This window comes from Oryzias latipes, chromosome 17, assembly GCF_002234675.1.
Source record: "Oryzias latipes chromosome 17, ASM223467v1".
Taxonomy (NCBI): Eukaryota; Metazoa; Chordata; class Actinopteri; order Beloniformes; family Adrianichthyidae; genus Oryzias; species Oryzias latipes.
This window is the reverse complement of record NC_019875.2, coordinates 21,613,914-21,627,193: the sequence shown is the minus strand read 5'-3', so window position 1 is coordinate 21,627,193 and position 13,280 is coordinate 21,613,914. Positions and strand designations below refer to the sequence as shown.

The 13,280-nt window shown below is 41.5% G+C and overlaps 1 protein-coding gene across 6 annotated transcripts; it reads left to right on the top strand.

The window, feature by feature from the left end:
- Nucleotides 1-584: 584 nt before the first annotated feature.
- On the top strand, nt 585-13,240 carry LOC101167572 (neurabin-1). Of its 6 annotated transcripts, none has more exons than XM_023965071.1 (21): nt 585-868; nt 968-1,062; nt 1,658-1,853; nt 2,542-4,513; nt 5,049-5,181; nt 5,262-5,382; nt 5,467-5,571; nt 5,860-5,953; nt 6,049-6,225; nt 7,382-7,435; nt 7,857-7,957; nt 8,099-8,227; nt 8,325-8,421; nt 8,514-8,583; nt 9,490-9,620; nt 9,683-9,909; nt 9,998-10,060; nt 11,108-11,312; nt 11,454-11,486; nt 11,703-11,891; nt 12,681-13,240. In XM_023965071.1, the coding sequence occupies exons 4-21, from the start codon at nt 2,738-2,740 to the stop codon at nt 12,885-12,887; spliced, it is 3,912 nt and encodes a 1,303-aa protein (XP_023820839.1). In that variant the 5' UTR covers nt 585-868; nt 968-1,062; nt 1,658-1,853; nt 2,542-2,737; the 3' UTR covers nt 12,888-13,240. The 6 variants fall into 6 exon arrangements, with proteins under 6 accessions (XP_023820839.1, XP_023820838.1, XP_023820837.1 ...); XM_023965070.1 differs by having other exon boundaries at nt 9,998-10,054; nt 11,105-11,312; nt 11,454-11,552; nt 12,681-13,190; XM_023965069.1 differs by having other exon boundaries at nt 586-868; nt 11,454-11,552.
- Nucleotides 13,241-13,280: the final 40 nt, after the last annotated feature.

The window sequence follows — 13,280 nt, the reverse complement described above, 5'->3', positions numbered from 1 at the left end:
TATTGTTGTGTTTTGATCATTGATTGCTGCAAAACTCAAATGTGTTTAATGTCACAAACTGAAAATTCCTGTTTTTATAGATTGTTTCAGCTGAGCACTAAAGCATGGTTTTATTAAATACAGCAAATCATCAAGACCCTGAAGCTGCAAGTCACAGGATTTCATCTTTAAATTGTAGTTTAAATGTGGAAAAGTTACTTTTTCTAATAATGTGTGTTGAGTTTTTCAGGAAACTGCAAACAGAAGCAACAGATTCATAAGCACGGTTAGAGCAATTAGCATCTTTTTGATGCATAATGAGTGAGATATTTGACTTTAAACTTTTTATAGAGGCAGTGTAGTGACTCAGGCACTGATTAGAGAATGTCGCAAGGGTTAGCAAAAGGTAAACAGGTTTATTGCTCAGCCTTGCGTCACTTATAACTGAAGTAAAGATAATAGGCATGTGATGCCTTTCTATGTGACTTACTGAACAGCAGCTACGTTTATGACTTATCCTTTATTTTTCAACTCATTTTCACCTTTCAGGTCAAGGACGGTTTCATTTTTTTTGCATTCATCTGCTCTGTCGCCTCCAAGCAGCGTTTACCCCATTGACTTTACTTTATGACCCACCTCAACGTCATTCCTTTCATTTCCAACTCTTCTTTAAATCACTATCTGCCTTTCCCCCTCCCTTTCCTGGTTAGCCTCATTCAAGAGAAGGGCTTTTGTGATTGGACAGTATTTATATCAAGTAGGTCCCAGTGCCACCTGGGACAATGGTCTCCAGTCAGATCCAGGTCAAAACAAGCAGAACCCATCTACGGCTTTGCGTGAATCGGTCTGATCCAGAGGGGTCTGGCTCCTTCTGCAGGCAGGTAGACAGGTAGGCTGCTGCAAAGACTCAGTCATCACACACGAACAGGTAAAGAAACATGTGAATCAACAGCTGCTGCATCTCTGCTTATGTTTGTCTCACACAAAGGGAAACCTTTAGGAGAACTAGCTGGCCGGAGAACAAGTACAGCAAGATGCTCTGTTAGACAAATATTGGCTGCACTGGCTGGGACTCAGGTAACGGTAAGTGCATGGGAAAAAAAAATAAGCTGCACACTTTAAAGTTATTAAGGATAATGTGTCCTAGATTTGTGGCCAAAAAAGGAAACATTTGCAGAATCGCAGGAAAAATGGAGCACAGAATTCCCCTCAAAATGCCTTTGTTTTTTTTAACTATATACTGTAGTAAATGGAGAACACAAGAGTCCAGGGTTCTGTTTTTAAAGGCAAATAGACTTTTAATGTTGATCTAAAAGAATGTGCTTTTAACACATCTAGTTGTTCGTCTTTTTCGTCACGCCTTTGGAACAGTCAATGCAGAATTAACCTGAATTCCTCACTAACATTTAGGACTAAAGAAGCTTCTAGATCTTTTAAAGTCCAGCTGTCCCGAAAAACTGAATCCTGCTAGTATGACAAGACCTGGAAGTCTGAGAATCTTCAACTGATGGGTGTTCATGTCGTACGTTTTCAATGTAGGCTAATTTGTTTTAGTGCTGGTACCCTCGCCACCAGTGTTTCACGGTTACGGGAGTAGTTTACACGGGATTACTCGGGGATAATCCATTTACAGTATTTAGAGACATGAGTCGCCATCTGTCTGTATTTATTATCTCAGCGAGAGACCCGTCACCGCCAACTGACAGCAAACAAACAACCCCACGGTGCTGAGAGGAACCTCCCAGAGTCAGAAAAGAACGGCCTTTCTCGTTTTTGGTTGTTAGCTGCCTGTAGCTGCACGGTGGATTTAAACGTCAGCCTACGACCTTTAAACAGCGCGCGCGGTTCGGAGAAGACGCTTCTGATGCCTTCAGGTACCACCGTAAACGCATATCCCAATGTTTAAGTTGCTCTGCGCTAGCTTTAAGCTATTGTTTTTTCAGTAACATGTTATATAAAATATATTTAAAAAAGCATATTATTGACTGTGGGTTCAAAACGAAAGAAAGCACCACATTGATTAAAATTTATTGGGACAGATTTGCTGAATAATTTCGCAAGTTCTGTGTGGGGGCGAATTATTTAATAGATTTTGGTCTGTTTTTTTATATATTGTACTCAAAATATGTTAGAAAAATAAAACCTGTTTATATATATGTTTGTCACTTCCTTTTTCCGTCGATGTAGCTCAAATGTCCTACTTTTCTGAAGGAACAATAAATACCACTTCACTAAAGAGCACAGACATGTAAGCCTTGTGAGAGTAGAGTTTTCCGGGTTTTTCATGGTAATGGGGAGCACACAGTAAGTTCAAATTGTGATGACAATGTAAAAATCATTTAAAAGGAGCAAGTTTGCTGTTTTATAGTTTGAAGGGGAATACTGTGGAGTGTATCTGTGTTTGATTCGGAATTATAATTAGAGACAGGTGGCGTGTGTTGCATAAATTGGAAAACCCTAAGGGAAAAGTTACAATTTTACTAAATGTTCTTATGAATCAAATGTTTTGTGACATTGTGCAAGCTCATTATAATAATCATGTTTTTCCTTCTTTCACCTCAGATATGGAGGTGTTTGGCAGACTAATTGAAGTTTTACATGAAGAGCTTGTCTTCTGAATGCAGTAGGACAACAACTTCAAGGACACCTTGCCTTTCTGTCATTCAATTACACCAGCAAAACTTGGACTGAAAAGTGAAAAAATCTTTTTTTTTTACTTTTTGAGCATTTTCTCTCCGTAGAGAGGCTTCATTACCAGATGATGAGGACAGACCATAAAGGCCGGAGTGCCTCCCCCCACAGGATAACCTATAAATCCGACTTCCGTGCTATCAAATACTCATTTGACACAGGAAACATTTCACACGGGTCTTCTGCTGCCTCCCATCGCACTGCTGCACATCCAGACAAGCTGTTTTCTACCATGTCGGATTCCATTATGTCTCACACCAGCACCGACAGCGGCGGCAGAGGCAGGATCCAAAGCACAAGGGGGACAAAAATCCGAGAAAACATCTTCCTTCAAATGGACAATCCACATTCGAGACAAGATGGTGCTCCGGTCCAAAGTTCAGGCTCCACGCCTCTCCTGCTTGTCCCAAAGCCCAACTCCCTATCTCAAACTTCCCCTGTTTTTGGGTGCAGACGTTCAATCATCAGCTCTTCTTCTGTTTTGAGTTCTTTGACATCTACCCAAGAAAAAGTTCGGGGAAAGAAACCCTCTAAATCAGAGGAAATATCTGATTTTGACAGAGCAGCTCTAGCTCAGAAGTTCTCTGTAACAAGAAGTTTGTTTGAGTCTAAAATGATGGAGGTTGGAGATAATGGAGTGCAGGCTTTGAAACCTGTTATCAGAGGAAGCAGTGGCGCTGCAGATGGAAAAGTAGAGGCGGAAAAGAAACTGCTAAGTGAGAGGATGAATCACACGGAGGAAAATTGTTTAGAGAAACCCAAACCTGTAAATCAGCTCATAAATACTGTGACTCTAAAACCTCATGTAGTGAAGTCGGTGTCAAAGTGCTCTAAATCTCCTGGAGTGCACGAACCTGATGAAGAACCCAACAAATCACCCTCCCATCATGGCGAATGTGATGAAACCACCACAACAACACAAACAGAGGCGGACGGAGGGAAAAGAGCTACTTTTAACCCCTTTTTGACTCCTGATGAAACTCTGAGGGCAGAACGTGTCAGCATCAAGAACGAATCATCTGAAAGTGATGAAAACGAAGAGGAGAAAGTGTGGAATGAGAATAAACACTGGCTCAAGGGTGAGATGAGCATGTCTGTGAGCCAAGGGGAAGGAGACAAAGAGGTGGCCCTTGTAGATGAAGTCTTCGAGGACATCATCGTGGACACAACACCAGAGCTGTTTGGAAAAGAAGAAGATGCGCTGATTGTTTCCCTGGAACACCCAAAGGAGTTATCAGAAGATGGGCACTGGAAAAAAATGACTGAGCATGACAGAAAAGACATGTATCAGCAAGTGAATGAACGGAGGGAGGGTGAAAGGGAGGAGCAGAGCGCCAAGTCGATTGCACAATCTGAAGAGGAGTCAATGGCAGAGGGAGACGATGGGAAGAAAAACATGGAGACAAAGTTAGGAGAAAACGTTCAAGGATTGGAGGAAGTCATTTTGCAAGAGGAAAAGGAGGAGGGGGAAGGTAGAGAAGTTTCAGAGCAATCGCAAGGTTTAGAAGCAAAAGAAACAGCTGAGCTGCAGGAAGTGCTTGTAACTGAGATGAAAAATGGGATCCATAAAGGAGGAAGTGATGGAACTGATGGTGTGGGAGAGGAAGAGGACCAAATGGTAATCTCTGGGATTGAGAACAAGGCCTTTGTAGACGAACAAGACACCCATCTGGAGGTTTTAGAAGGTGAAAGTGCAGAGCAGGGAGACTCTTTGCAAAGTGAAGACCACTTGGAAGAGGAGTATGAGGAAATTCCTGGTGTGCCTGAATTGGATGAGCGGGAGGATGAGGGCACATCTGACAATGTGAAGAGGAAGGTCAGGTTCTCCACTGCACCGATCAAGGTACGGGTTTCTGTGAAAACCGATATGCGGTCAGCCGTCTATGTAGGGACAGCTCCTTTGAGAAGCCATACATTTGTCAAGCTGTCAGCTTCAGCCTGTGTTTTAGTCTGTAAGGAAAGTCTCAGACTGCAGTCGTCATATTTGTAACACACCAGTGGGGAAGAACGACAAGATGCTACATGTAACAGAGGAGTGCTGTCTTCAAGCAGGGAGACGGGAACAACCTTCTGGTTTGTTAATAGATTTAAAAACCTTTGCAGTTTCTATAACAGTCAGTGTAGTAGCACCAATGTCACATTATGTGTGGGGTAACTTGTGATTTTTAGCAGCAGTTCTCCTGCCATATGCCCCTCGTAAGACTTTACACTTGGATTATGACGTCTCACACTTTCTTTGCCACACTTCCAGCTATAAACAGTGTTTTGTAGCTACAGATGGTTCTTCTTACATTTAGCTCATGCATTTGATGCGTGCATAAATTAGTATGTCTGCATATTTTTACTGTCGCTGTGTTTTAACATAATGCGTTTTTCAGGTGTACAGCACCTTTTCTAACGAGGAATACGATCGGCACAACGAGGACATTGACCCAGTGTCTGCTTCCGCTGAGTTTGAGCTGGAAAAGAGGGTAGACAGGATGGATGTTTTCCCAGTGGAGATCCAGAAAGGTATTTTATTTCCATTTGCCTTTATGTCTAGATCCAATATCGCTGGGGTTCAAAAGGGAACTTTTTTCCACCAACTCTAGGTGAGGATGGACTGGGCATCAGTATAATTGGAATGGGTGTGGGAGCAGACCAGGGGCTGGAAAAATTAGGAATCTTTGTTAAGACTGTTACTGAAGGGGGAGCAACACATAAGGACGGACGGTAAGCACCCACATCCCTTTTTTTCTTTTATTTAAAAAAAAAAAAAGAAAATATTTTTTATGCATTTTTGTGTAAACATTTAAGGATCCAGGTGAACGACCAGATAGTGGAGGTAGATGGCAGGAGTTTGGTTGGCGTGTCTCAGCTATTTGCAGCAACAGTCCTCAAGAACACTTCAGGGCTTGTCAAGTATGTTCCAAATATTTTCCTTTTTTCTCTACATTCACATTGTCGATTTGTTATAATGTTCTTTTGTGCCGCTTTAGTACAGTGGATTTTTGTATTCTTAAGAGGAAATTTGCTGTGGCCGTACTGCCGTGGTTTGAAAAGAAAAAATGTCCAAAGATTTAATGATGATGCGAGCTGAAGTTGCTTAAACATAGGTGGCGTGGTAACTATGTTTGATGGGGAGGATGTCCTAGTCTGTTGGGATGTGTTCTGACTGCTTCCAGCTGTACTTTGTGTGCTCACCTGCAGGTTTTTAATCGGCCGGGAGAAGGAGGGAGTGGAAAGTGAGGTGGCACGACTGATCAACGAAAGCTTGGAAATGGATAAAACAAAAAGCAAAAAGGTGAATTTGATCAAAAATGGGCAAAGTAAATGCCAAAATGTCTTTTTTAAGCCTAAAATAACTAATAAATGCGTTATTATTTCTGCATTTTGTAGAGGGCAAACAGAAGCAGTGGGGATGAAGACATTGATGATACCACGGGAGTGAGGAGTTCTGTTGAGGAAGAGGAAGAGGAGGAGGAAGAAGAAAAAGAAGAAGAAGAAGAGGAGGAGGAGGATGTGTCCCTTTTGTCCAGTCTTGACAACTACCAGCTCTGTCTGAAATACCAGCAGGTACTTTTCATTGTTGATAGGACACTTTTGTTCTTCTCAGTAATCTGTCTGCCCCCCCAACAGCTAAAAAGCCACTGAAATACGTCGGAAAGAAATGTTTTTTTTTTTTTTTTTTTTTTTTTTTAACTTGTTCTGTCCAACAGCTGAGCAAACAGATTAGAGCTGAAGGCTTTTTGTGTTGGACAGGTTTTACTATCACAAAAAGAGGTTATATAGCTTCAAGAAACTAGAGTGTAGATTTGTATAAACCCCTTTTTGTCGTATTATTTTTTATTTATTTGTTACATTTAGTGTGTGTGGGGAGGGAGAGGGGAAGAATGTGAGGGGAGGGTGGAAGAGAGTAAAAGGAAGAAAGGTGAAAAGGTGGGGGATACAAGCACTGATTTGACTCAGTTATTAATTTAAGCTGTAACAATTATACCAGATCTGCTGGAAAGACGAATGTTACATCAAAGGTGAAAATCTGACACTAAGATGAGCGAGAAAAAAAAACTGTCCATCAATACACTGTAGGTAAGGAGGAGGGATGAAGCAGACAGGGAGCAGTGTGGAGTGTGCACATGCACGTGGGGGTGGAGATACATGCATGCTGCCGACGTGAACCGTGTGTTCATAAAGGGAGCCAGATCCTACCCAGCCAGACCAGCCAGACCAGGAGAGGGGAGGAGAGCCCCCCAGGCCAGAAGCCCCCCCAGCATCCGGACCCAGGCAGCCCGGGAGGGGAGGAGGAGGGGACCGCCCACCCCACCAGCCAGGCACAGAGAGGGCCCCCCTACAGGGGCCCCCCCAATGCCCAGAGGCACAAGCGAACCCAGCGTCCGGCCCCCAGGCCACAAGACAGGAGCGCTTAGCCGTACCAGGCGGCAGCCATGGGGGCCACCGGGCGCCGGACACCGAGACAAAGGCCAGGGACGAAGCCAGGGCCCCCGGAACCCAAGAGCCGGCCACCACCCGACCGGCGCCCCGTCCCCGCAAGCCAGCCCAGGCCCGCGACCTTAGCAACCCAGGGATCGCCACGCACCCACAGCCACAGCCCCCCCCCCTAAAACCCTACGCACTACCGTTTTAGAAAACGTTTTGTGTCTGCTTTTGGGAGCTGCGATATGCCCAATGTCAGGTATGCATTTGATTTTTTTTTCCTTTCAATTGTCTGCAGCTTCAGGCAAAAATACATCGTCAAACAGCCCAGCTTCACTGTGCCAAAGAAAAGGTAGGTCACCAAATCAAGATCGAAAACTTGCACACAGCTAATAATTGTGCTCAGTGTCACACTCTACCTTTGTGCCCACATTGGGAAACCAGTCTGACCCATTTAACGGTGTATAAGATGGCTCTAGCTTGATGTGGAATTAATAGAATACAGGCCTCTGTCCAACTCTCTATGCCAGCCCTGCTTTCAATTGCCACTAAGAGATAATTGGGTTGGTAAAAAACCTTACGGTAAGAATAGTCTTAATCTGGAAAACGCTTTTTAATCTGTGGATTCCTGCTTTGTTTCATAATGAATTGCCAAATTTGGGGACATGACAAACTTTTTTATCCAGTATTTTCAGATTTTCATTGAAGTTCTGTATTTTTTTAATTGTTTTTTGTTGACGGGGAAAAAACAATGTGTGCTGTATTTGTTTCAGTTAAGAGCATGGGAGGAGCAGCAAGCCAACTGGGTAAGCGAGAAAGCTGAGCTGCAGCAAAGAGTTGAGGAAGAGGAGGAGAAAGCTGAGAAATTAGAGAAGTACGTTGGTAAAAATTCTGTTTTTTGTATGTTTTTTTATTGATTTTATGTCAACGTTTAGTCATAAAAAGTTGTGACTACAGAAGAAGAAAACTTTAGCTGTTTAAAAAGGAGCTAATGCCAACCTATTTTAATGATCAGATACTGGCAAGAGGCCCAGACCCTCTGCAGAGTCGTGAGTCAGCGGCTTGCTGATGCACAGAACCAAACCGAGAGCCTGGAGGTCAAATACAGCAAAGCCAAAAGGCTGGTCAGAGAGTACCAAAGCAGGTATTTCTGAAGATTGAATGCACAAAATAAAATACAAGCTCTTCTTTTTTGCTAGACACAGATATTCCCCATGTTAGTTTTGAATTTTGTCATGCAGAGAGGAGGAGATGGAAAAAACACTTTCAGATTTGAGGAGAGAAATGGAGGATAGAGAAAAGCAACACAAAGAAACCATTGAAAGACTGCAAATGCAGGTAAAAGGAGATGTTTTATCTGTCTTAAGCGTTCTTGTTTTAGCAAGGTCGGTCATAAATCTATTCTAATCACTTCCAATGGTTTTTCACAGGTGGGACATTTAGAAAGAATAGAGCCTGATCCGCAAATAAAAAACCAATCTGTGGAGTCTTCAGCCACAGGTAAGCATCTGTATAAAGATGACATGTGAATATGGCTTTATGATGCTAACAGAACCACATCATCCTCCACAACCAAATTTAAAAGTTCCCAGGTCCAAAACAAATGTCTTCCATCTCACCAGAAAATGTGAAGCTTTCATAGCTGGATTATTGCTAATAATGGAAACCGATCTCTTGCTAAGGATGGTCTTTTAAAGCGGACTAAGTAATCAGGTGGTCATATTACTGACTCAAGTTGCTGAAGATTTTCAGAATTTTCTCCAAAGTCTCATAGAACATGTGAATTAGTTGTTACAACTCCTACAAGTGAGAATAAAGGGTTTCTACAGTCTGGAGGGAACCCACACAGTTCCTCTGAGGCAAGGATGTAGGCCAGACTCTTCCACAGTCCCAAAGGGAATCAGAGGACTGGATCTGAGCTGAATTACTCTTTAAATCTACTGATCCATAATAGACCGAGCCTATATCGCCCCTTTCTTTAGGCGGCGAGTCCACAGGAGGGCTACTTCATTCAGGATAAGCCCCACTACCCCATGGGAGGACAGCCAGCCACCTGCTGCTTGTCGATGAGCCCTTCCTCCAGGCTTGGCCCCCAAATTTGGCCCCAATAACCCTTGTAAAGCAGGGGAATGGAGGAAAACAGAATTGTGTTGCTTTATTTGTAACTATTGGGGTTTTTCTAATGGCTAATGGTCTGACCCATCCATTCAACCAAGGCTGCAACAAGTTTCGCTTAAGATCAATAGTATTATTATACAGTGGGAATTAAACAGAAACTATCTTAAAAGCAGATTGAAACGGGAAATGTTTCTTAATTTATGTATAAGGTAATTGAGATTTTTTAAAATATCGGATGAATACATGCTTGTCTGATTAAAGACCATGTTTTTTTGTTTTTTTTATCAGACTGGTATGCTCCTCTTCCCAATACGGGACGTCTGGACTCCAGCGCACACATAGCCAGAGCCCAGCTTGCCCAGAAGTCTAAGCGCCATCCACCTTCACGAGACAAGCTTCGAGAAAGTTTTAAGAAGCAGGTTAGAAACTCTTGATTGATCCTAAACGCACAAATGCCAGACTCATTTGCCTTCTATTGCAGGAGGAATGCGTCACAAAACCAGAGGAGGATCAATCCCTGCCTTCATCTACAACGGTTCAAAGCAGCAGGACTGAACTGTCTAATGCTAATTCCTTCTCAATACTCAGTCCTCAGCCTCCCACCAGCTCCCTCTCAACTCCTCCAATTTTCATCACAGACACAGAAGCGCTTTCTCCATGTAAATCCTCATCCTCTAAAAAATCAAAGAGGAAGTTTCCAGACTTTAGGTGAAAGAGCTTTTTTTTTTATGACTTTTTTTTTCAAGCTTACCTGAGGCTGAATCTTTGCTTAAGGTAATATTTCTCTGTTGTTTAGTGGCCTTCGCAAGTCTCTCAGCAGACGGACAGGTGAAAAAACCAGCAGATCTGCAAACAGCAGGTAAGAAAATGTCTTTAGGACACAAAACAAAGGTTTTTGGTTTTTTTTGGTACACCTGTCTTTATTTTAGGGCAAAGATAACAATGATTGTTGAACTTTAATGTGTCCTGGGCACAATAAAACCACAAACTCTGTTAAGAAAAGGTTTCGCTCCGAATACTTCACCTCCACCCACCCTAGTGATGTTCCAGCTCCTTCATGGAGCTGTAAAGAACAAATGACTCTTTGTCTATAGACTCCTTGTTGTTTTTAACCAAAACACATCAGTGAATTTCAATTAAATTCCCAAGGGATGCTTTGACCAAACTAGGTTGTCATGTATAATTAATAAATAGATTTGAAGCCACAGAGCTGGACAATACTCCTGTTCCATTTTGGATTAACCTTTTAAAGAAGGAAATGAAAAAATATCAAAATGTAATAAATTTGGATATTGATATATTTGTAAATATTTATGACTATACATTTGAATAGTGTGGGAATGTATTTGGGTGCATTGGGGAATACAATGTAAATGGAACCAAATGGGTGTTTTAACATGACAATTGTATGTCAGATGTTTCAATGTGTGTATGTTTCTGTGTATGTGTCATCTATAGCTGTACTTATATGGGTATCTGAAACTGAATGTGTACTCATTAGAGAGGGAACAGGACTGATGGATGATGGGTGCACTGGGTGTAGTAATAAAATTGGTCTAAGGCATCTGGGCGTGAGAACTCATAAGACTTTTACTTCTCACTCCCTTTTGGATATTTCATGTTTTTAACTTATTTATTTTTAATTTTTCATATCTTTCTTTTCAAAGTATATGTCTGAAATAAAATATAATTAGCATCATAACAAAAATGCAGAATTTTCTTTTCAAACCTGTATAGATGTTTTTGTTGGATTTTTAAAGCCAAATCTGTTTCTTTAGTCTTTGACTGAAAATGATTGATATGAGATCAGGCAGGACTCCGCAAAGCAACATTTTCACTTGAAACTTATGAGGAGAGATCAATTGAATAATACTTTGCATTCATTCTGATGAATATGTACCACTAGGGGGTCCTGTGGTGACTTGGTGGATGAGCCAGTGGAAGTTTCTCCATCTGGCTCAGTGAGCTCTGTTCCTTCCTGCCTACGCCTTCCCTGGTTTGGAGAAAGGGGGAGAGAAAAAGCTGGAGAAAGGGAGAACATCAGGGAGAGGTTACGGTCCGTTTCCAGCAACAGCTTGCCTTACCTGACAACCACAGGTAGAAGAGATCAGGTAAGGGACAGCTGGCCAGCAAGTACTCTAAGCAGGACTTCTTCTTTTTCTTCTTGGGCTCCTTAAGTTTGATTTGTAAAGATGGTGGTTCTGAAAGATGGTTTAGCAGGTGTGAAATAATTAGGTTTCTGTTGGTTCCAGACTATTGGTTCTCCTGTGGGCAGCTCCAGCTTGGTGGGTCATGTCTCTGATTACTCCTTCTCTGGAAACTCTCATACTTGCACCTTTTCCTCCTCTGAGGTGAGCCTGTCTTTCTATTCCTGGGTTTCTGTGTCTGGATCTTCTTTCCTCACAGACTGCTCTGTCTGGCCCATTTTCCCGGGTGCACGCTCGAGTTTTAGTTAACAGCTGTCTCTCTTTCTAACTCTTCTTTCTCTTTTGCCGGAGCAGACTTTAGATGACTGTCCAGTTCCGAACAATAACAACAATCAATGGCAAACCCGACCTGTGTCAGAGTGGAACAACCAGCAGGTTTCCCTGTGGCTCATTGCCATGAACATGGATCAGTACTCAGCTGAGTTTGCTGCAAAAGGTTTGGATGGATCACAGCTTCTCAACTTGGACAGTCATAAACTTAAGGTAAGTCAAATATTTGGGGAGGAAAAATTAAGACTAATTAAAAAGTTTTATTGTTGTATTAGGAACCCAACATGTATCATTCATCTTTTCTATACTGTCCTTGTTTAGGATAAACAAAATTGTCCAGCTGTAGAATTCTCTAGAACAATTGTATCCGATAAATGTTTTTTTGTTGAAAGTTTACATTGTAGTTTATATGCTCCGCCCCTTGAAAACTTTGTCCTCGCATGCAAAACGTTTGAGGCAGAAATCTTCTCAAAAAGCTTGTTTTTTTTATTTTGCAACTGTATAAAAGTAAAACTTTTTCCCCTTTATCCTTGTTTTCTTTTGCACGCTATAGAAGCCTTTTTCCTTTTTTAAGTTTTCCAGCTGCCAGTATAAAGTGAGACATTGACAAAGACGCCCTTAATTACTTTCCCTTTTGATGATTTGCTACCCATGCATGAACAAGGTGTGTAACAGCATGGGATGTTAGTTTTACAAAAATCAAAAAATGATGAAAACAGCAAATCTTGCAGACTTTTATCTCCAACTAGTTTTAGAAATTGATATTCTACAACATTTCAGTTGAAAACATCATAAAACTTTAAATAATTGTACCACTACTTTTAAAACTCTGATTATTTTGGAATAAGACATCTGGAAGAACTGTAAAAAGCTCTTTTTTTTTTAAACTGTATTTTTCATAATCTAGTCAGTTTTTGGTGTGAATATTTTGATGATTTAATGAGTATTCAACCCAAAGCATCACACTCTGGATTATTCTCTCGTGCTTCTATTCTATTTCAGGCTCTCGGTGTTTCTAGTCAAAGCGACCGCTCCATCATCAAGAAGAAGCTGAAGGACATGAAGAAAAGAGAGGAGAAAGAGCAGAGGAAAGAGGAGAAAAAGCTAAAGGAGGAGGAAGAAAAGTTAACTGGACTGAGGGAGGAGGAGAGGTCTGTAAAGAGCATCGGGCGCAGGGGCCAAACTGTTCGAACTGAATCTCTTTTATAGTTGACAGGCTGAAAGAAGTCAAAGATGCACCACCAGCATAATGACTTTGTTAAACATGTGCAACAAGCCTTTTTATGATGTGTAAAGGTCAAATATATTTCAATAGTTCTTCTCAAAGCTCCCCACTGGTCAAGATAAAGGCGAAGTTGTGCTCAAACCAGTTATTCTAGCACCAAAGTTATATTTCATAGCGAAGCTGTGTATTTATAAAGTGGAAAGACTGTCTTACAGTTCTTTTTTTTAAATTATGAACTATCTTTAGAATGATTTTATTATTTAATGGTGTGCAGATTCTTGCATATTTGTATTTGCTGTAAAAATTTTATGTGTTAATAAATAATACTCAAACCTTTCTTCTGTGCCTTAAACTTGTATTTAGGTTGGACTCCCGTT